Source organism: Piliocolobus tephrosceles, chromosome 15, assembly GCF_002776525.5.
Source record: "Piliocolobus tephrosceles isolate RC106 chromosome 15, ASM277652v3, whole genome shotgun sequence".
NCBI classification, from domain to species: domain Eukaryota; kingdom Metazoa; phylum Chordata; class Mammalia; order Primates; family Cercopithecidae; genus Piliocolobus; species Piliocolobus tephrosceles.
This window is the reverse complement of record NC_045448.1, coordinates 37,230,789-37,250,577: the sequence shown is the minus strand read 5'-3', so window position 1 is coordinate 37,250,577 and position 19,789 is coordinate 37,230,789. Positions and strand designations below refer to the sequence as shown.

At 40.5% G+C, this 19,789-nt stretch overlaps 3 protein-coding genes across 9 annotated transcripts in view; 2 read left to right on the top strand and 1 right to left on the bottom strand.

Annotated features, from left to right (window-relative positions):
• Positions 1 to 10,711, top strand: part of CEBPZ (CCAAT enhancer binding protein zeta) — a 28,894-nt gene extending 18,183 nt beyond the window's left edge. The window contains exons 12-16 of one of the 2 annotated variants that reach the window (XM_023216329.2): positions 129 to 325; positions 1,529 to 1,615; positions 9,257 to 9,315; positions 9,397 to 9,478; positions 10,372 to 10,711. In XM_023216329.2, the coding sequence (XP_023072097.1) occupies positions 129 to 325; positions 1,529 to 1,615; positions 9,257 to 9,315; positions 9,397 to 9,478; positions 10,372 to 10,511 (565 nt within the window). In that variant the 3' untranslated portion in view covers positions 10,512 to 10,711. The remainder of the gene's footprint in view (positions 1 to 128; positions 326 to 1,528; positions 1,616 to 9,256; positions 9,316 to 9,396; positions 9,479 to 10,371) is intronic. The other variant, XM_023216330.1, reaches the window with a different exon arrangement.
• On the bottom strand, positions 7,490 to 17,386 carry CEBPZOS (CEBPZ opposite strand). 5 transcript variants are annotated; one of them, XM_023216339.3, is made up of 6 exons: positions 16,344 to 16,363; positions 15,522 to 15,751; positions 12,462 to 12,577; positions 11,183 to 11,227; positions 10,551 to 10,635; positions 7,490 to 10,412 (listed from the first exon to the last, which is right to left on the bottom strand). In XM_023216339.3, the coding sequence occupies exons 3-5, from the start codon at positions 12,574 to 12,576 to the stop codon at positions 10,553 to 10,555; spliced, it is 243 nt and encodes an 80-aa protein (XP_023072107.1). In that variant the 5' UTR covers position 12,577; positions 15,522 to 15,751; positions 16,344 to 16,363; the 3' UTR covers positions 7,490 to 10,412; positions 10,551 to 10,552. The 5 variants fall into 5 exon arrangements, with proteins under 5 accessions (XP_023072107.1, XP_023072109.1, XP_023072108.1 ...); XM_023216341.3 differs by lacking the exons at positions 15,522 to 15,751; positions 16,344 to 16,363 and adding an exon at positions 17,319 to 17,386; XM_023216340.3 differs by lacking the exon at positions 15,522 to 15,751 and having other exon boundaries at positions 16,344 to 16,384.
• The window catches only part of SULT6B1 (sulfotransferase family 6B member 1), a 33,738-nt gene continuing 30,220 nt past the window's right edge, over positions 16,272 to 19,789 (top strand). The window contains exon 1 of one of the 2 annotated variants that reach the window (XM_023216338.1): positions 16,272 to 16,348. Coding sequence is in view for 1 of the 2 variants with exons in the window: in XM_023216337.1 (XP_023072105.1) it covers positions 16,792 to 16,839 (48 nt within the window). In the remaining variant the exon portion in view is untranslated. Of the gene's footprint in view, positions 16,349 to 16,791; positions 16,840 to 19,789 lie in introns of those variants that run through there. The other variant, XM_023216337.1, reaches the window with a different exon arrangement.

Sequence of the window (19,789 nt, the reverse complement as noted above, 5' to 3'; positions counted from 1 at the left end):
TTACTCTAAGCAGTCTGCAAAGCTTTCTCCTTCTAAGTCATTTAATAGCCTACTGCCCTAGTAGTCAACAAAACACTACTTTAGAAAATACTGCCTCCTTTTGTATTACAAATTGTGTTTTTTTCCAGTAACGTGAAAAAGAGAACAAAAGGAGCTAAGGATAACACGTTAGATGAAGATTCAGAAGGCAGTGATGGTGAACTTGGTAACCTCGATGACGATGAAGTTTCTTTAGGAAGTATGGGTGATGAAGAATTTGCTGAAATTGATGAAGATGGAGGAACATTCATGGATGTGTTAGATGATGAAAGTGAGAGCGTTCCAGGTAAGCATTTTTTGTTTTTGGTTTTTTTTTTTTTTTTTGGTTTTTTTGTTTTTTTTTTTTGAGACGGAGTCTCACTCTGTGGTCCAGGCTGGAGTGCAGTGGCGCGATCTCAGCTCACTGCAAGCTCCGCCTCCCAGGTCCACGCCATTCTCCTGCCTCAGCTCTGGAGTAGCTGGGACTACAGGCGCCTACCACAGAGCCTGGCTCATTTTTTGTATTTTTAGTAAAGACGGGGTTTCACCATATTAGCTAGGATGGTCTTGATTATCTGACCTCGTGATCCGCCTGCCTCGGCCTCCCAAATTGCTGGGATTACAGGCGTGAGCCACTGCGCCCGGCCAGCATTTTTTAATAAGACATAAACAGCATTTAAACTAAGACATAAACTGTATCTTCCTCACTTCCTCAGCCTTAAGTTAGTTTTTCTGCTAAAGGTTTTTAATATAGCCCTGTGTTCAAATTAATATTCATGTCAGCCAGAAACTTAAATGGGACCTTTTCCCTTATTTGGAGCTGAAGGGTTTTTATTGTGTGTTGTGTGTGTTTTCTTTTAAACAGCTTTTTGAGTTTTGGACTTTTACTTTAACCAGCAACTAGCTTCTCTGTACGGTTTTGATTGTGTGTTGTGTGTGTTTTCTTTTAAACAGCTTTTTGAGTTTTGGACTTTTACTTTAACCAGCAACTAGCTTCTCTGTACAATACATGTTGAGCTGAAATGCTGCCATTTTTTAATAGTAATTAGCAGTCTATAAAAGTTAATCAGTATTCATCAAAGCCCAGCATAGATGAAGGTGAATCTTTTATCTTGTTGTAAATTAGCAAGGAACACCCAGAATTCTCTCTGGACTGTTGTCTGACCTTTCTGTCCTTTCACATACCTCCAGCATGCACATGCCTGCCTAACATTCTTCTACTTATTCTGAACCACAAAAGAAGTTTCTTGTTTTAAGGGGTTTTGTATTGTTTGGTCTTATTAATGAAGCTATTCAGAAAATTTTGTACTTGCACAAAATATTATAACTATGCCAATTCTTAGAGTCTTGTTCTCAGTCTGTCCTCAAGCCTATGCTAGTGGAATTATGAAACCCACAAGGAGTAGCAGTACAGTGCCTTACATTAGAATAAAGATTTTAGCATATCTTGGAGTAATATTTTCCAGTCCTATTGTTTTTCAGTTGCTTAATTGCAAATTTTTTCATGTAGCAGAACTTGAAGTCCACTCCAAAGTCAATACTAAGAGAAGCAAGAGAAAAGGTACAAATGATTTTGACTTTGCTGGCTCATTTCAAGGTAAGAAAATGTATTCAGTATCTTTTAAAAGTAGTATCCATGTGAAAGGTGTCATTATCATTTTGGGAAATTAACTCTCCTAAATTTGGTTAATAAAATCCAGGGGTAGGTGGGGGTTGTTTTTAAGAAAGGTGTTAAATGGAAATTATTTTCCACATTTTGAATTGTTTCTTGCATTCAAATATCTCTAGATCATCTTTTCATTCATTTTTTTAAATTTTTTATTATTATTTCCATTGTTTTGGGGGAACAGGTAGGGTGTTTGGTTACATGGATAAGTTCTTTAGTGGCGATTTCTGAGATTTTGGTGCACCCATCACCCAAGCAGTACACTGCACCCAATGTGTACTCTTATCACCTACTACCTCCCACTCTTCCCCCCAAGTCCCCAGAGTCCATTATGTCATTCTTAAGCCTTTGCATCGTCATTGCTTAGCTCCCATTTATAACTGAGAACATAGAATGTTTGGTTTTCCATTCCTGAATTACTTCGCTTAGAATAAGGGTCTCCAGCTCTATTCAGGTGGCTACAAATGCCATTATTTCTCTCCTTTTCATGGATGAGTAGCATTCCATGGTATATGTATAGCACATTTTCTTTTTCCACTCATTAGTTGATGGGCATTTAGGTTGGTTCCATATTTTTGCAATTGCAGATTGTGCTGCTATAAATGTGCGTGTGTGTCTTTTTTATATAATGACTTATTTTCCTCTGGGTAGATACTCAGTGGTGGGATTGCTAGATCAAATGATAGTTCTACTTTCAGTTCTTTAAAGACTCTGCATACTGTTTACCATAGTTGTACTAGTTTACATTCCCACCAGCAGTGTAAAAGTGTTCCCTTATTACCACATCCACGCCAACATCTGAAATTTTTTTTATTTTTAAATTACAGCCATTCTTGCAGGAGTAAGGTGGTATTGCACTGTGGCTTTGATTTGCATTTCCCTGATAATTCGGGATGTTAAGCATTTCTTCATATGTTTCTTGACCATTTGTGTATTTTTTGAGAATTGTCTGTTCATATCCTTAGCCCACTTTTTGATGGGACTTTTTCTTGCTGACTTTTTTGAGTTCCTTGTAGATTCTGGACATTAGTCCTTTCTCGGATGCATAGTTTACGAAGATTTTCTCCCACTCTGTGGGTTGTCTGTTTACTCTGCTGGTTATTTATTTTGCTGTGCAGAAGCTTTTTAGCTTAATTAAGTCCCATCTATTTGTTTTTGTTGCATGTGCATTTAGGTTCTTGGTCGTGAACTCTGCTTAAGCCAATGTCTAGAAGAGTTTTTCCAATGTTACCTTCCAGAATTTTTATAGTTTCAGGTCTTAGATTTAAGTCTTTGATCCATCTTGAGTTTTCTGCATAAGGTGAGAAATGAGGATCCAGTTTAATTCTCCTACATGTGGCTTGCCAGTTATCCCAGCACCATTGGTTGAATAGGGTGTCCTTTCCCCACTTTATGTTTTTGTTTGCTTTGTCGAAGATCAAATGGTTGTAAGTATTTGGCTTTATTTCTGGGTTCTCTATTCTGTTCCATTGGTCTACGTGCCTGTTTTTATACAAGTACCATGCTATTTTGGTAACAATAACCTAGTAGTATACTTTGAAGTCAGGTAATGAGATGCCTCCAGATTTGTTCTTTTTGTTTAGTCTTGCTTGGCTATGCAGAGTCTTATTTTGTTCCATATGAATTTCAGGATTGTTTTTTCCTAGTTCTGTGAAGAATGATGATGGCATTTTGATGGGAATTACATTAAATTTATAGATTGCTTTTGGCGGTATGGTCATTTTCACAATGTTGATTCTACCCATCCATGAACATGGGATGTGTTTCCATTTGTGTGTGTCTCTGTGGTGTCTTTCAGCAGTGTTTTGTAGTTTTCCTTTTAGAGATCTTTCACCTTCTTGATTAGGTATATTCCTAAGTATTATTATTATTTTTCTTTTGGCAGGTGTTGTGAGGAGGGTTGAGTAATTGATTTGATTCTCAGCTTGGTTGCTGTTGGTGTATAGCAGTGCTACTGATTTGCGTACATTGATTTTGTATCCTGAAACTCTGCTGAATTTATTTATCAGATCTAGGAGCTTTTTGGATGAGTCTTTAGGGTTTTCTAGGTATACTGTCATATCACTGGTGAATAGTGACAGTTTGACTTCATCTTTACTGATATGAATGAATGCCATTTCTTTCTCTTGTCCAGTTGCACTGGCTAGGATTTCCAGTACTATGTTGAATAGAAGCAGTGAAAGTGGGCATCCTTGTCTTTTTTCCAGTTCTCAGGGGGAATGCTTTCAACTTTTCCCTGTTCAGTATAATGTTGGCTATGGGTTTATCATAGATGGCTTTCATTACTTTAAGGTATGTCCCTTCTGTGCCAATTTTGCTTAGAGTTTTAATCATAAAGGGATGCTTGATTTTGTCAAATGCTTTTTCTGCATCTATTGAGATGATCATATGATTTTTGTTTTTAATTGTTTATGTGGTGTATCACATTTATTGACTTGCATATGTTAAACAAGTCCTGTATCCCTGGCATGAAACCCACTTCATCATGGTATATTATCTTTTTGATATGCTGTTGGATTCGGTTAGCTAGTATTTTGTTGAGGGTTTTTGCATCTGTGTTCATCGGGAATATTGGTCTGTAGTTTTCGTTTGTTATGTCATTTCCTGATTTTGGAATTAGGGTGATATTGGCTTCATTGAATGATTTAGGGAGGATTCCCTCTTTCCCTTTCTTTTGGAATAGTTTCAGTAGGATTGGTACCAATTCTTTGAATGTCTGATAGAATTCAGCTGTGAATCCATCTGGTCCTGGACTTTGTTTTGTTGGCAGTTTTTTTTATTACTGTTTCAATCATGCTACTTGTTATTGGTCCATTCAGAGTTTCTCTTTCTTTCTGGTTTAATCTAGAAGGGTTGTATATTTCAAGGAATTTATCCATTTTATCTCGGTTTTCTAGTTTGTGTGCATAAAGGTGTTCATAGTAGCCTTGAATGATCTTTTGTATTTCTGTGGTATCAGTTGTTGTCTCTCCTATTTCATTTCTAATTGAGCTTATTCGGATCTTCTCTCTTCTTTTTTTGGTTAATCTTGCTAATGGTCTACCAATTTTATTTATTTTTCCACAGAACCAGCTTTTTATTTCATTTATCTTTTGTAGTGTTTTTTCAGTTTTGTTTAGTTCTGCTCTGATCTTTATTTCTTTTCTTCTGCTGGGTTTGAGTTTGATTTGTTCTTGTTTCTCTAGTTCCTTGAGGCGTAAGCTTAGATTGTCTGTTTATGCTCTTTCAGACTTTTTGATGTAGACATTTAATGCTGTGAACTTACTAAAAGTAGTGCCACTTTTGCTGTATCCCAGAGGTTTTCATAGGTTGTGTCACTGTTGTTCAGTTCAAAAAACATTTTAATTTCCATCTTCATTTCATTGTTGACTCAAAGATCATTCAAGAGCAGATTATTAAATTTCCATGCATTTGTATATAGTTTTGAGGGTTCCTTTTGGAGTTAATTTCCAATTGTATTCCACTGTGGTGTGAGAAGGTACTTGATACAATTTCAGTTTTCTTAAGTTTATTAAGACTTGTGGCCCACCATATGGTCTATCCTTGAGAATGCTCCATGTGCTGATGAAAATAATGTATACTCTGCAGTTTTTGGGTAGAATGTTCCGTAGGTATCTGTTAAGTCCATTTGTTCTAGGGTGTTGTTTAAGTCCATTGTTTCTTTGTTGACTCTGTCTTGAAGACCTGTCTAAGGCTGTCAGTGGAGTACTGAAGTCACCCACTATTATTGTGTTGCCATCTGTCTAATTTCTTAGGTCTAATAGTAATGGTTTTATAAATTTGGGAGCTCTGGTGGTAGATGCATATATATTTAGAATTATGATATTTCTTGTTGGACTAATCATTTTAGTAGTATGTAATGTCCCTCTTTGTCTTTTTTTAGCTGTTGTTGCTTTAAAGTCTGTTTTGTCTGATATATTAAGAATAGCTACTCCTACTTGCTTTTGGTTTCCATTGGCATGGAATATCTTTTCCCACCCATTTACTTTAAGTTTATGTGAGTCATGTGTTAGGTGAGTCTCCTGAACACAGCAGATTCTTGGTTGGTGGTCCAATCTCACATTCTGTATCTTTTAAGAGGAGCATTTAGGCCATTTACATCCAACATTATTATTTGAGATGTGAGGTACTGTTCTATTCATCATGCTAGTTGTTGCTTGAATACTTTGATGTTGTTGTTTTTTCATTGTGTTATTTTATAGGCCCTTTGAGATTTATGTTTTAAGGAGGCTCTATTTTGGTGTACTTCAAGGTTTTGTTTCAAGATTTAGAATTCCTAGGCTGAGTGTAGTGGCTTACGCCTGAAGTCCTAGCACTTTGGGAGGCCCAGGCAGGCATCACCTGAAGTCAGGAGATCAAGACCAGCCTGGCCAACATGGCAAAACCCCGTATCTACAAAAAATACAAAAAATTAGCTGGGCATGTTGGTAAGCCCCTATAATCCCAGCTGCTCAGAATTGATTTTTGAGGCACAAAAATCACTTGAACCCATTAGGCAGAGGTCGCACTGAGCCAAGATTGCACCACTGCACTCCAGCCTGGATGGCAGAGCAAGATTCCATCTCAAAAAAAAAAAAAAAAAAGATTTAGAACTCCTTTCAGCATTTCTTGTAGTGCTGGCTTGGTAGTGGCGAATTCTCAGCATAGATCTCTCCTTCATTTATGAAGCTTAGTTTTGTTGGATACCAAATTCTTAGCTGATAATTATTTTGATTAAGGAGACGCTATTTTGATTAAGGAGACGCTGTTCTGTCCAGATGTGGGAGCTGCATGTTAGTCCTGTCCCCTTATCCACCATTTTCCTCCTCAGCACAGCAAGTCGACATGTTTGCCTCTTCTATGTTTTGTTCTCTCCAAGGCCCCAGCAGATTGGATGGTGCCCACTCATATTTGAATGCAGATCTTCCTTACCTAGTCCAGAGATTCACATGCTAATCTCTGCTCATTCATTTTTAAACCATTCAATTATAAAAGCCTTGGATTTTTCAGACACCTGTAATCTTTTTCTTTTCTCAACCATTATTCTTTGCCATTTGACCCTTGCAATAATCCATGCTCCTTTATTATGATACGAACTGTTCTTTCTGCTAATATATTAACATTTTTCAAAGTATATCTTACAAGATTATGCTTCACAGTGTAACACTTACAAAGTGCTAATAAAAGAAAAAAGTGCTAATATCAGGTAACAGTCTTAAGATTTTTGATAAAAATGTAGAAAGCACTATATATACTTTGACTCAAGTGCCTCTCTGGCTTCTGCTTGCTGCTAAATACTGATGACTAAAAATAGATCTGCAAAGTTAAAAATAATGTTTTAAAAAGTTTCATTTACATATTGGTAGTAGTCTTTCAGAGACTCGTGCCTACAAAATTTTATCAGCTCTTTCAGATACTGCTGTCAATTCCTTAGTCCCCTGATAACTAGATGATTTAACTGATACATATTTAAATTATAACATGTTATCTTCCAGATTTTGTCTTCCCTTGAGTATCTAAGATCCTGTTTTAATATTAGCATAAGATGAGATATAGGCAGTTTTTCTCAAGACCATCCCTCAGAAAAGAAGTGTTGCTTTAATTCAAGTTCTACTGAGCCTATTATTAAAAGATGCTGGTAAAAGGAATTTGAAGAGAAGAAAAAAATTTTTAATGTTAAAAAAGATGCTCCCTCAGCTTGTTTCCAATAGTAAAGTACTGTTTCAGAAGACATTAGCCTGAAAGGATTTCAGATCTCAATTGATAATAGTTTTGGATGCAGATTAAAGAATACCCAACAGAACTGATTGAAACAAAAAGAGGCAAGGAATTTTAAACAGATTTATTAATTGATTCAGATGTATTAATTTACTGATTGATCACCCTACATTTGCAAGTGTTAGAGTGGATACCCTTAAGAATAAACATACCTTATAGAAACTTTAATCAGCCTGGGCAACACAAGGAGACGCCATCTCTACAAAAAATCAAAAATGGCCTGGCGTGGTGGCTCACGCCTGTAATCCCAGCACTTTGGGGGGCAAGGCAGGTAGATCACAAGGTCAAGAGATCAAGACCATCCTGGCCAACACGATGAAACCCCATCTCTACTAAAAATACAAAAATTAGCTGGGCATGGTGGCACGCACTTGTAGGCCCAGCTACTTGGGAGGCTGAGGCAGGAGAATCGCTTGAACCCAGGAGGCAGAGGTTGCAGTAAACCAAGATCGTGCCCCTGCACTCCAGCCTGGCAACAAAGTGAGACTCTGTCTCAAAAAAAAAAAAAAAAAAAGTCAAAAATTAGCCAGGCATGGTGTTGCACACTTGAGGCTGAAGTGGCAGCGAGGGCAGGATAAAAGAAACTAAGGAACCAGCACAGTACAGAAGTGCCTACTCTTTGAGGTCACAGATGCATCGCTACAGGATGAATAAAACCCAAAAAAAACCTTCCTAATGCATGCAAATGTGTATTATACAGCTATCAAGTAACATCACCCTAATAATAATGAAGATGAAATGCTTTAGAAACTATTTTATCGAAAGTGGCTCTGATACAAAGACTTGTACATGATTATTCATAGCAGCACTATTAATGCCAAAAAGTGGACACAACCTAAATGTCCATTAACTGATAAGTAAAATGTGGCATATCCATACAATGGAATATTATGTAGCCCACAACATGGCATGGAGTACTACAACATGGATGAGCCTCAAAAATGTTACGCTAAATGAAAAAAGCCAGATACAGGAAACCACATGTCATATGATCCCATTTATATGAAACAGCCAGAAAAGGCAAGTCATAGAAACAAGATAGATTGGAGGTGGGTTGGAGGACTACAAATGGCACCAAGGATCTTTTGAAGTTGATGGAAATGTTCTAAAATCAGACTGTAATTGTGGCTGAACAAGTCTGTAAATTTACTAAAATGCATTAATATACTTAAATGTGTCAATACACATAACAGCTGAATGTTATGATGTGTATTTAGTAAAGCTTTTTTTAAAATACGGCTCTAGTACTGCTAGAGACATTGGTATCAAAGATGCAGAGTTTGAAAAATTGTTTCAGGAAAAGAGACTTTTCAGGAAAAGTTTATACTTTCAGTACTACAGGTAAGTGTTTTTTAAAGGAGAACCTCTTTCAGTGTTATAAACAGAACTTCATTTATAGCATAATAAACATACTTTCAGTCAATTTCCTTACGCTCCAAAGAATAAGACCCCTGAACTAAATTTTACGTTTTGTCTTAAGTATTTCAAAACCCATTCATGTCAAACTGATAATTTTACTATTGCTTGATACTGTGTTATTTCCCTTATGGGTAAACTTCGATCACTGGCCAAATCTGAAAAGCAAGACGACACTCTTGTCATCTGAACAGTTCTATTAGAATGTTGTTAGCTTTTTAAAAATATTATATACTAACTTAAATTATATTTAAATGCCAGCTACCTAAGGGTGCTAGAAGATTATTGCAATTGTGTTTTTACCCAAGTATAATTTTTAAAATAAAATCATGTTGCATTGCATTTTTTAAAAATCATTAGATTTATAATTGAATAATGTAGACTTACAAATTTTTTTAGGGCCAAGAAAAAAGAAAAGAAACTTCAATGATTCCAGCCTATTTGTATCTGCTGAAGAGGTAAGGCTAATGTACTGTTCTACGAGTCTAGCTATTCTACATTATTTTTAGTTTTCTAATAAATTTATCTTTTTGTTTAAGTTTGGCCATCTATTGGATGAAAATATGGGATCCAAGTTTGATAACATTGGCATGAATGCCATGGCTAACAAAGATAATGCAAGTAAGTAACTTAAATTTTTTTATTGATGTTTTAAAAATAGCTTTGGCTTAGAACTTCAGAAGATAGGAAATTTTTTTAATTTAATTTAATTTTTTTTTTTTTTGAGACAGCGTCTTACTCCCTCGCCCAGGCTGGAATGCAGTGACATAATCTTGGCTCACTGCAACCTCCATCTCCCAGGTTCAAGCAATTCTCCTGCCTCAGCCTCCCAAGTAGCTGGGATTACAGGCATGCACCACCATGCCCAGCTAATTTTTGTATTTTTAGTAGAGAGGGGGTTTCACCATGTTGGCCAGGCTGGTCTTGAACTCCTGACCTCAAGTGACCCGCCCACCTTGGCCTCCCAAAGTGCTGAGATTACTGGCGTGAGCCACCGTGCCTGGTTGATAGGTATATTTTTGAAAGACCTTTTCATGGTACTTTACAACCTGGAAGGAATGGCTTTATCTTCTCTCAGGAGAACATGTAAGATTAACAAGTATATACAGCAAAAAAAAAAAAAACTTGCAGACTACAAAAATTACTTTTTTTTTTAGGGAAGTGGGCCATTTTTATATAGCATGAGTTTGCTAAGTAACTTTACATGTTTATAGACATTTTAATTATTTCTGATATTGATTGTTACTGGGTTTTATTTCACCAGTAAAAGTGCTTGGGGAAAGAAGATCTTTAGAGCATTTGTTTCTTTTCCTTCCTTAGTCATTTCTTTATGAAACATTAATCTTTGACAATAAATATGAGAAGAAAAGCAACAAACAAGCAGTGGGTTTGTATAGTGGGTGGGAAACGGCAGGCCAAGGCAGGCTAGAAGTTCCTGTGACTCAGCAGCATGTTCTGTGGGACCGCCAGGAGTTTACAGTGTGGTAGTACACTCATCTTTTCTTCTCCCAAAGGTCTCAAACAGCTTAGATGGGAGGCTGAACGTGATGACTGGCTACACAACAGAGATGTAAAAAGTATCATCAAGAAAAAGAAACATTTTAAAAAGAAGAGGATTAAAACCATTCAAAAAACTAAAAAGCAAAGGAAATGAGAGTTATTAATGTAAATTATAAATTGAAATTCTACTTACGTCTAATTTTTGCTGTTCAACCATGTTTTTTGATCTAGCTCTCTGATTCCATACATTCCAGACTTCTCAGTGGATTTGTAATAAACTATAAATAAAAATAGCTCTCATTTATAAAGTCATGTGGAAACATTGTTAAAATTAAACATATTGAAAAAAAAAAACTTCTTTTTTCCATATTGCTACATAACAAAATGAAAAAGAAGACAGTAGGATTACAGACTTCACATATAAGCCCTGGCGTCTCTGATCATTGTAATGAGCACTATTTCATGTAACTACATGATGTCATCTTGTTCAGTCTTTATCTACTTGACAGAGAAAGAGACAGCTCCAAGAAGTTAGCAAACCTGAGATGAAACTGATCTTTTAAAACCAAACGTTTAAACTGTGGTTTGATTCTATCATCTCATATATGAATGATTCCAGAGTTTACATTCTTAACCACTAGAAGAATTCAGAAACTAGCCCATTACCTAATTTTCTCACTAGTATAGATGAGAATTTAGTCTCAGAAGAACTAAAATAGCTGTGAATAGTATTGTTAGAAATCCCTTGTGAAGAAATTACTACATAATTTATAGGTTACCTGAAGAAGTTGTTTTATACTTATTTTTACTTAAGGAAAAACATACCTTCCAAGATGAAGGGATATTTCTTGCTCATTGTTTGCCTGAAATCTGATGGAAAAAAGGATGTCTTGAAATTAGATATGAACAGAAATTCATTATTAACACATACAGCCACAATTTAATGCTAGCTTTAGGGTCCATATGATGGGAACCATATAGATTAGAAATTGGTTTTACGGTCCTTCTGGTAATCCAGGAACGATCTCCTTTTGTTTTTGTTTTTTTGAGACAGGATCTCTCTCCCTGTTGCCCAGGCTGTAATACAGTGGCACAATCACAGCCCACCACTGCCTAGACCTCCCTGGGTGGGGCTCAAGCGAGCCTCCTACCTCAGCCAAGGTCAAATAGCTGGGGCTCAAGGGAGCCTCCTGCCTCAACCTCCCGAGTAGCTGGGACTACAGGAGCACACCACCATACTCAGTCTTTTTTTTTTCCCCCCCTTAAGATACAGGGTCTTGCTATGTTGCCCAGACAGGGCTCAAGCAGTCCTTCCACCTTGACCTCTCAAAGTGCTGGAATTACAAGTGTGAGCCACCACACCCAGCCATGACCAGTTTTTAAAATTCATCCCAAGCTTTAATTTGCTTTTAAATACTGTTGGGATGTTTTCTTTATACCCTTTCTTAAAGTTGAAAAGAAAAGATTTTGTGAGTATCCAGTAGCATTTTGGTACAGCATTCCAACAAAGTACGCTGAGGAAGACTATGTGACAAGTTTCAAAGATAGCTATCATGCCAGGACTATTTCTTGTTTTAGGGAAAAATCACTTCCTAATTTAAAAAGTTGAGGGCTCTAATAAACAATTTCCCCAAGAAAATGTTAAAGCACTTTCAGCCATAGCATGTGAAAGTCTTTTATGCCCACTGTTGATGCCTAGGAAGAATACTATAGCCTGAGAAAACTGGTTACTCCGAGAAAACAGTAAGTAACCAGTTACTTTCTTAGTCTACCAAACAATGAAGTGTAATGGGCAGGCTAAGTTTCCTCCATCTGTGCTTACAAACTAAGCCCGACCAAGGACACTTGCTCTCCCCTCCCCGATAGTAAAACCCATGGAGGAATGAAATTTTTTCCTTAGCCCACAAACAAAATTTTTAAGGGAGAAGTGAGAGTCATCTAGTCTACAATAATGAATACTTTGATTCCTGTTATGCCCATAAAAATGTCTAATATCGAATCTGAAGAACCAATTTCTCCAAAAATGCCATTGCCATTTAACACATAAAATGTATTAGCAAAACTATACCCCTTCAGAAAGCATTAATTTCTGAATTATGATTACCTTGGCTTGTGTGCATCTTGCTAAACAAAAAATATGCTCCAAAAACGCCTACAAGTTCGGCTACCAAAATTCCTTTAAAGATCTTCTTTGCTAGTGGTTCCAAAGTACGGGCCATCCTAAATTTAACAATAACAGATATGTGTAAACCTGAATGAGCATATTTAAACTACTATTATCATTTCTCTAATACCTCAAATTCATTCCCACAATTTGAATGGCTTATCTGTATGGGAATAAGACTCCAATACTATGGTATACTTTTTTGGTTTAGGCATCCTACATACGTAGTTTTCAAACTCCATGCCTAAGGGGCATGATGAACCAAAGACAAAATTGGATAAAGCACACAGGAAAGAGATAAAATGCAAGAAAGCATTGTAAAAAACAATTTACAGAACTAAAATTTTTTAACTGTGTAGGAAAACAGAATGGGGAAGATGGGTTAATTTTTTAGCTGCACTGGGAATTAAGAAATAATCTAAATGGACACAATATGTGAACACTCTTTGTAAAGTGCCCTACAAAAGTAAGATTTTTCTGAAGAGGTTCTACATTTTCTAGGGCTGGAGTTCTTCATTTATTAATACAACATATACTAATATGTACTATTATATATACTATATATGTATATTATAGATAGCATATATATACTATATACTGATACATACTAATAATACAACATAAACTATGTGCTATAGTTCAGGCATTTGGAGTGCAGTAGCACAATCTCACCTCACTGGGTTCAAACAATCCTCCCACCTCAGCCTTCTGAGCAGCTGGGACCACTGGCATGCCTGGCTATTTTTTTGTATTTTTTGTATTTTTAGTAGACACAGGGTCTCACCATGTTGCCCAGGTTGGTCTCAAACCCCTGAGCTCAAGCAATCCGCCCACCTCAGCCTCCCAAAGTGCTGGGATTACAGGCGTGAGCCAGTAATCTGCCCTTTAGCAGACACTCTCGGTAATTTGTAAAGAAATGCGGGCAGGGGGTGGAAACTGATTGGGTGATGAACCAGTAAGAGGCAAAACTACAGACCGGTTAGATCTTGATTGTCTTCCTTTAAAAGCTAATCAAGAAAACAGGTTTGTGTCATTATTCTTTTTCAAATTAAAGTAAAAGATAACAAGCTAAGAAAATAGAATATAAGACTCTTACTGAATAAATTAATGTAAACCCAAGTTTTTAGCCAGCCTCCTTATAACCTCAAAGTCCAGAAGAGGAGAACCACTAGTTTTTCATCTCAGATGTTTCTATTGTCCTGTGTGTGCTCCTTTGTCCTCAGTCCCAGCTCGCTGCCATCAGGTGTTCACTCCATTCACTTCCCACCCCTTTTCAATGCCTGAGGGTGGGTGTAATCAAATAACCTTCCTTTTTTTTGTAGGATTATTCTGCTAATATCTTACCAGGTGGCCCTCCCCACCACCCCCCAAATTCCCTCATTTTGATAATGTGATCACCCTGGAGACCAAAAGATTAAAACTTTACTATTCTTATTTAAAAGAAATGAAGCAAAGAAATTTACAAAGGAAGGAATTCATATACAACCAAGAGGCAGTTGACTGGTGGGAAGGGACAGTTGTTTTGCTCCATTCACTACAATGCTGTACATGACTGACAGAAAATAAGTCATGCTCAATACAGAGGCCTCTCTTGAGGTTTTTTATTTTTTTGGAGACACAGTCTCGGTCTGTTGCCCAAGCTGGAGTGCAGTAGCGCGATCTCAGCTCACTGCAACCTCTGCCTTCCAGGTTCAAGTAATTCTCCTGCCTCAGCCTCCCCAGTAGCTGGAAGCTGGGACTCCTGCCAGCAGGCCCAGCTAATTTTTTGTATTTTAGTAGAAACGGGGTTTCACCCTGTTGCCCAGGCTGGTCTTGAACTCCTGAGCTCAGGCAATCCGCCGGCCTCAGCCTTCCAAAGTGCTAGGATTACAGGAATGGGCCACCGCGCCTATTTTTATTTTTTTGAGACTGGGTCTTGCTGTCTCCCAGGCTGGAGAGCAGTGGTGCGACCTTGGCTGACTGCAACCTCTGTCTCCTGGGTTCCAGTGATTCTCCTGCCTCAGCCTTCCGAGTAGCTGGGATTATAGGCGTGTGCCACCACGTCTGGCTAATTTTTTGTATTTTTAGTAGAGATGAGGTTTCACCAAGTTGACCAATCTATTCTCGAAGTTCTGACCTCAAGTGATCCTTCCGCCTCTGCCTCTCAAAGTGCTGGTATTACAGGCGTGTGCCCCCGCGCCTGGCCTCTTTGGGGGTTTTGTTTTGAGACGGGGTCTCACTCTGTCGCCCAGGCTGGAGTGCAGTGGCGCGATCTCGGCTCACTGCAAGCTCCGCCTCCCAGGTTTACGCCATTCTCCTGCCTCAGCCTCCCGAGTAGCTGGGACTACAGGCCCCCGCCACCACGCCCTGCTAATTTTTTGTATTTTTTTGGTAGAGACAGGGTTTCACCGTGTTGGCCCGGGTGATTTCGATCTCCTAACCTCGTGATCCGCCCGCCTAGGCCTCCCAAAGTGCTGGGGGGTTATTTTTAATGTTCCAGGGATGAGCAAAGACTGCCTGCAGCCAGTTCCACTATTCAAGGAATCGAAGCAAAATTTTGTTTTATGAGAGGGTGATGATAAGAAAGTCCACTTGGGGCCGGGCGCGGTGGCTCACGCCTGTAATCCCAGCACTTTGGGAGGTCAAGGGGGGGCGGATCACGAGGTCCGGAGATGGAGACCATCCTGGCTAACACAGTGAAACCCCGTCTCTACTAAAAATACAAAAAAAAATTAGCCGGGCGTAGTGGCGGGCGCCTGTAGTCCCAGCTACTGGGGAGGCTGAGACAGGAGAACGGTGTGAACCCGGGAGGCGGAGCTTGCAGTAAGCCGAGATCGCGCCACTGCACTCCAGCCTGGGGGGCAGAGCAAGACTCCGTCTCAAAAAAAAAAAAAAGAAAGTCCATTTGTAGGCCAGGGTTAAAAGGAAAGAAAGTAAGTCCGAATAATACTGTACAGCTGCCTTGGTGTACAGTGGTGAGCGTAGCTGCCTCCAAGTAATACCGTACAACAAAGTATTTACCTTTCTAAAAATATAGTTTTGCACTCCGAGGCTGCCGGCTTTAGGAGGCCGATGATAAAACTTCAAGTTCCTTTGCTATAGACCACCAGGGCGCACCAGTCCACCCACAACAAAGTGACGTTTACTAGCTGCGGCAAGGGAGACACGGCAGAGGAGCGCCTGCCTTCTCAGCACAGGGACAGGCATCATTCCGGGAAGGAGTTTAGGTGAAGTTTAACACGAAGCCGCCTCTGAAAGATTCGGCGCAGGGCTGTGTGTCATGTAGTTAACATCACACGGGGCTGAGAAGCCGACTCGGGGATACCAGCTCAAGCCAAATGTGCAATGCTGGGTCGGAAGCCCCTTATCCGGGGCTGCTTCCCTGTGCGGGGCGGCCTCCCAGCTTAGCGTCTGCAGGCAACGCGGTTTCAAGCAGCAACGTCTCTCCCTGTCTAGCTGTGCAGAGAGCTTTTCAGCAGAGGCAGAGAGCTGTCTCCGGCTGGCCGCCTCCGAGCCCCCAGCTCCTGCCTCGGTCCCCACCCAGCTCCCGCTTCCCCCGGTTCCCTGGTGCCCTCGGCTGCCCTCGGCGCTCCCCTAGCCCGCGAAACGCTCGGCCCGGGCCTGCAGGCGACGCGCGCGGGCACGCAGAGCACTGCCTGGCCGCCAGGCCACGTCGCCAGCGACCCGGAAACACTCGCCTCCAGTGAACTGAGGCAGTGACACCTGTCTTCTACATGCCCCCAGAACTGTGACGAGGCCCCACGCAGAAGCCCGCCCCACTCTCGTCGCACTGGGGACCCCGATATCCGACCGCCGATGGGGAGCCACTTGCAGCAGTCTCACCTGAGGTGCGTTCAAGGAGGACTGCGCATGCGCAAGGCTTGGCGACGCTCCACCCCTTCCGTTGTCGGCTCCGCCTCCACATTCGTAATTACCATTAATTGTACTCTGACCGCGACCCGAACCTGACTCCCGCCATGTACATTATTTTACGGAATATTCGCAATAACACATGCAACAGGTGCTGAGTGTATCTCATTTCACAGAGAAAACAAGAGGCTTACACTGCCCACAATCGCACCGTTAGTAAAAAACAGAATTCACATTTGAACCCAGGACACTGACGCAGGGTAGTCTGTCTTAGGATGTTTTTCTAACACTCCGGAACTTAAGGTGTGATTAGTTTCGGAAAAGCACCAACATAAGCATCACCTGAAAACTTGTTAGAAATGCAGAACTAGGCAGCGCGCGGTGGCTCACGCCTGCAATCCCAACACTTTGGAAGGAGGAGATGGGCGGATCACGAGATCAGGAGACCGAAGGCATCCTGACTAACTTGGTGAAACCTCGTCTCTACTAAAAATAAAAATAAATAGCCGGGCATAGTGGCATGTGCCTGTAGTCCCAGCTACTCGGGAGGCTGAGGCAGGAGAATCGCTTGAACCCGGGAGGCGGAGGTTGCGATGAGCCGAGATCGCGCCACTGCACTCCAGCCTGGACTACAGAGTGAGACTCCGTCTCAAAAAAAAAAAAAAGAAAAGAAAAGAAAAAGAAATGCAGAACTACTGAATCTGAAACTGCATTTTAGCCAGATCCGTAAAGAATTCTTTTGCAAAGTAACACTTGAAGAGAAGACGCAAAGGGGACAAGGAAACAGAGAAGAGAAAAAGAATATAAAAGTATATTGAAGTACTGTGTGCAAGACAAAGCCTGAAACACCCAAAATAGACCCAGATCTACCTTCATCGAAGTTCTAGTCTACTTAGGGGTATTTACCAGAAATAACTGATGAAAAGTACACAATGATAAGGGCCTTACTTCTAATCCGAGGAATCTGTAAAGATTTTAGAGAAGGGGTGACAGCTGGAGCTAACTCTGTCCATGCCAAGTAAAGGAAGTGCTTCTGCAAGGTGTTCTGTGATTGCCCCAATTTTCCTATCTAACACCCGCCCTCCCACAGTCCAGCCCATGTGGTTCATCTGTGTAACTAAAGCATCATAAATTGTGAAAAATGTGAATGTGTAAACTATATTGATTTAAAGCATGTGATTGTTACTCAAGATGACTCAGATCTACACAGATCCAGAACTCTAACCTCTTCCACTATATCAACCTCTCTAGTATCCTCTTAAAGTCTGGGCTTTTCACATTCTCTTGATCTCTCTCCTCTATAGAAACTGTCTCTGGCTTGAACCTCGATTCTATTTAACAATATACATTTGACTTTCTCTCAAACTTTTTTCAGAAGCTCCCTTTCTGCATTATGTTGCTTTTTATTTTGTCTGTTATTGTTTTCACTGTCATTAACTATTTTTCTCAAAACTTTCAGCACTCTACCCCTATACCACAGAAGTTCCCTTTTCCCCTCCAACTGACACATTCACAATCTTTTTTCTTTTTCTTCTTTTCCTAATCATCTGCTTCTTGTTTCTTCTTCTTCTTCAGGGTCTTGCTCTGTCACCAGGCTGGAGTGCAGTGGCACAATCATAGCTCACTACAGCCTTGACCTCCCAGGCTCAAGTAATCCTACCCCCGCCCCCAGCCTCCCAAGTAACTGGGACTACAGACATCACCACCACACTGGGCTAATTTAAAAAAAAAAAAAAAATTTGTAGAGACAGGGTTTCCCTGTGTTGCCCAGGCTAGTCTCCAACTTCTGGGCTCAAGTGATCCTCCCTCCTTGGCCTCCCAAGTGTTAGAAATATAGCTGTGAGCCACTGTGTCTGCCCTTCTTCTTCTTCTTTTTTTTTTTTATTTGAGATGGAGTCTCGCTCTGTTGCCCAGGCTGTAGTGCAGTGGCTCAATCTTGGCTCACTGCAACCTCTGCCTCCGGAGTTCAAGCGATTCTCCTGCCTCAGCCTCCCAAGTAGCTGGGACTACAGGCACATGCCACCACACCTGGCTAATTTTTTGTATTTTTAGTAGAAATGGGGTTTCACCATGTTAGCCAGGATGGTCTCAATCTCCTGACCTCATGGTCCTCCCTCCTTGACCTCCCAAAGTGCTGGGATTACAGGCGTGAGCCACCGTGCCCAGCCTGCCCTTCTTCTTTAAAAAAAAAAAATAGTCAAGTACAGTAGTGAGAAGAGGGGAGGAGTAAGTACATCCACAATCTTTAAAGATTCATCCACAATAAATATTTTCTTATTAAAAGCATCCACCATGACTTCCTTGAAACACTTTGTTAAAAATCATTTAAGATACTAATGCCTTGAGCTTCCAGGCCTGTCTTTGTCCACTTCGGCTGCTATAACCAAATGCCATAAACTGATGGCTTATAATCAACAGAAATTTGTTCCTTATGATTCTAAATACTGGGAAGTCCAAAATCAGGGTGCCACAAGATTCAACATCTGGTAAAGACCAACTTTCTGGTTTTTGAGATGGTGCCTTCTCACTGTGTCCTCACATGGTACAAGGGGCAAGGGCCTCTCTGGTGCCTCTTTTAAAACACTAATCCTTGGCCAGGCAAGTGGCTTACACCTGTAATCCCAACACTTTGGGAGGCCAAGGTAGTGGGCTCACCTGAGGTCAGGAGTTCGAGACCAGTCCAGACAACATGGTGAAACCCCATCTCTACTAAAACCATAAAAATTAGCTGGGCTTGGTGGCAACACCTGTAGTCCCAGCTACGCAGGAGGCTGAGGCAGGAGAATTGCTTGAACTCAGGAGGCAGAAGTTGCAGCCTGGACGACATAGTGAGACTCCATCTCAAAATAAATAAATAAAAGGACACTAATACCATTCATGAGGGCAGAGCCCTCATGACCTAATCACTTCCCAAAGGCCCTGCCTCCTAATGCCATCACTGGGGATTTCAACATATGAATTTAGGGAGGACAAAAACTTTCAGACCATATAGCAAGGCTCCACTACATTGGTTTGAAGTACCAGAATATCAGTGTTAAAAGCACCAGGATGACAAAGCAAGATGAAAAAGCCATTGGGGCTGGGTGCAGTGGCTCACACCTGTAATCCCAGCACTTTGGGAGGCCAAGGCGGGCAGATCACCTGAGGTCAGGAGTTGGAGACCAGCCTGGCCAACAAGGAGAAACCCCATCTCTACTAAAAATACAAAAATTAGCTGGGTGAGGTGGAGCACGCCGGTAATCCCAACTATTTGGAAGGCTGAGGCAGGAGAATTGCTCGAACCCAGGAGGAAGAGGTTACTGTGAGCCAAAATCACACCACTGCACTCCAGCCTGGGTGACAGAATGAGACTCCATCTCAAAAAAGGAAGGAAGGAAGGAAGGAAGGAAGGAAGGAAGGAAGGAAGGAAGGAAGGAAGG

Excerpts from the sequence above, each read along its gene's own strand:
- CEBPZOS (XM_023216341.3), bottom strand. The coding sequence starts at position 12,576 with ATGGCCCGTACTTTGGAACCACTAGCAAAGAAGATCTTTAAAGGAATT. Across the intron at positions 11,228-12,461 it reads CAAGATGCACACAAGCCAAG|ATTTCAGGCAAACAATGAGC; the intron begins GTAATCATAATT and ends TTTTTCCATCAG. Across the intron at positions 10,636-11,182 it reads ATATCCCTTCATCTTGGAAG|TTTATTACAAATCCACTGAG; the intron begins GTATGTTTTTCC and ends TTTTATTTATAG.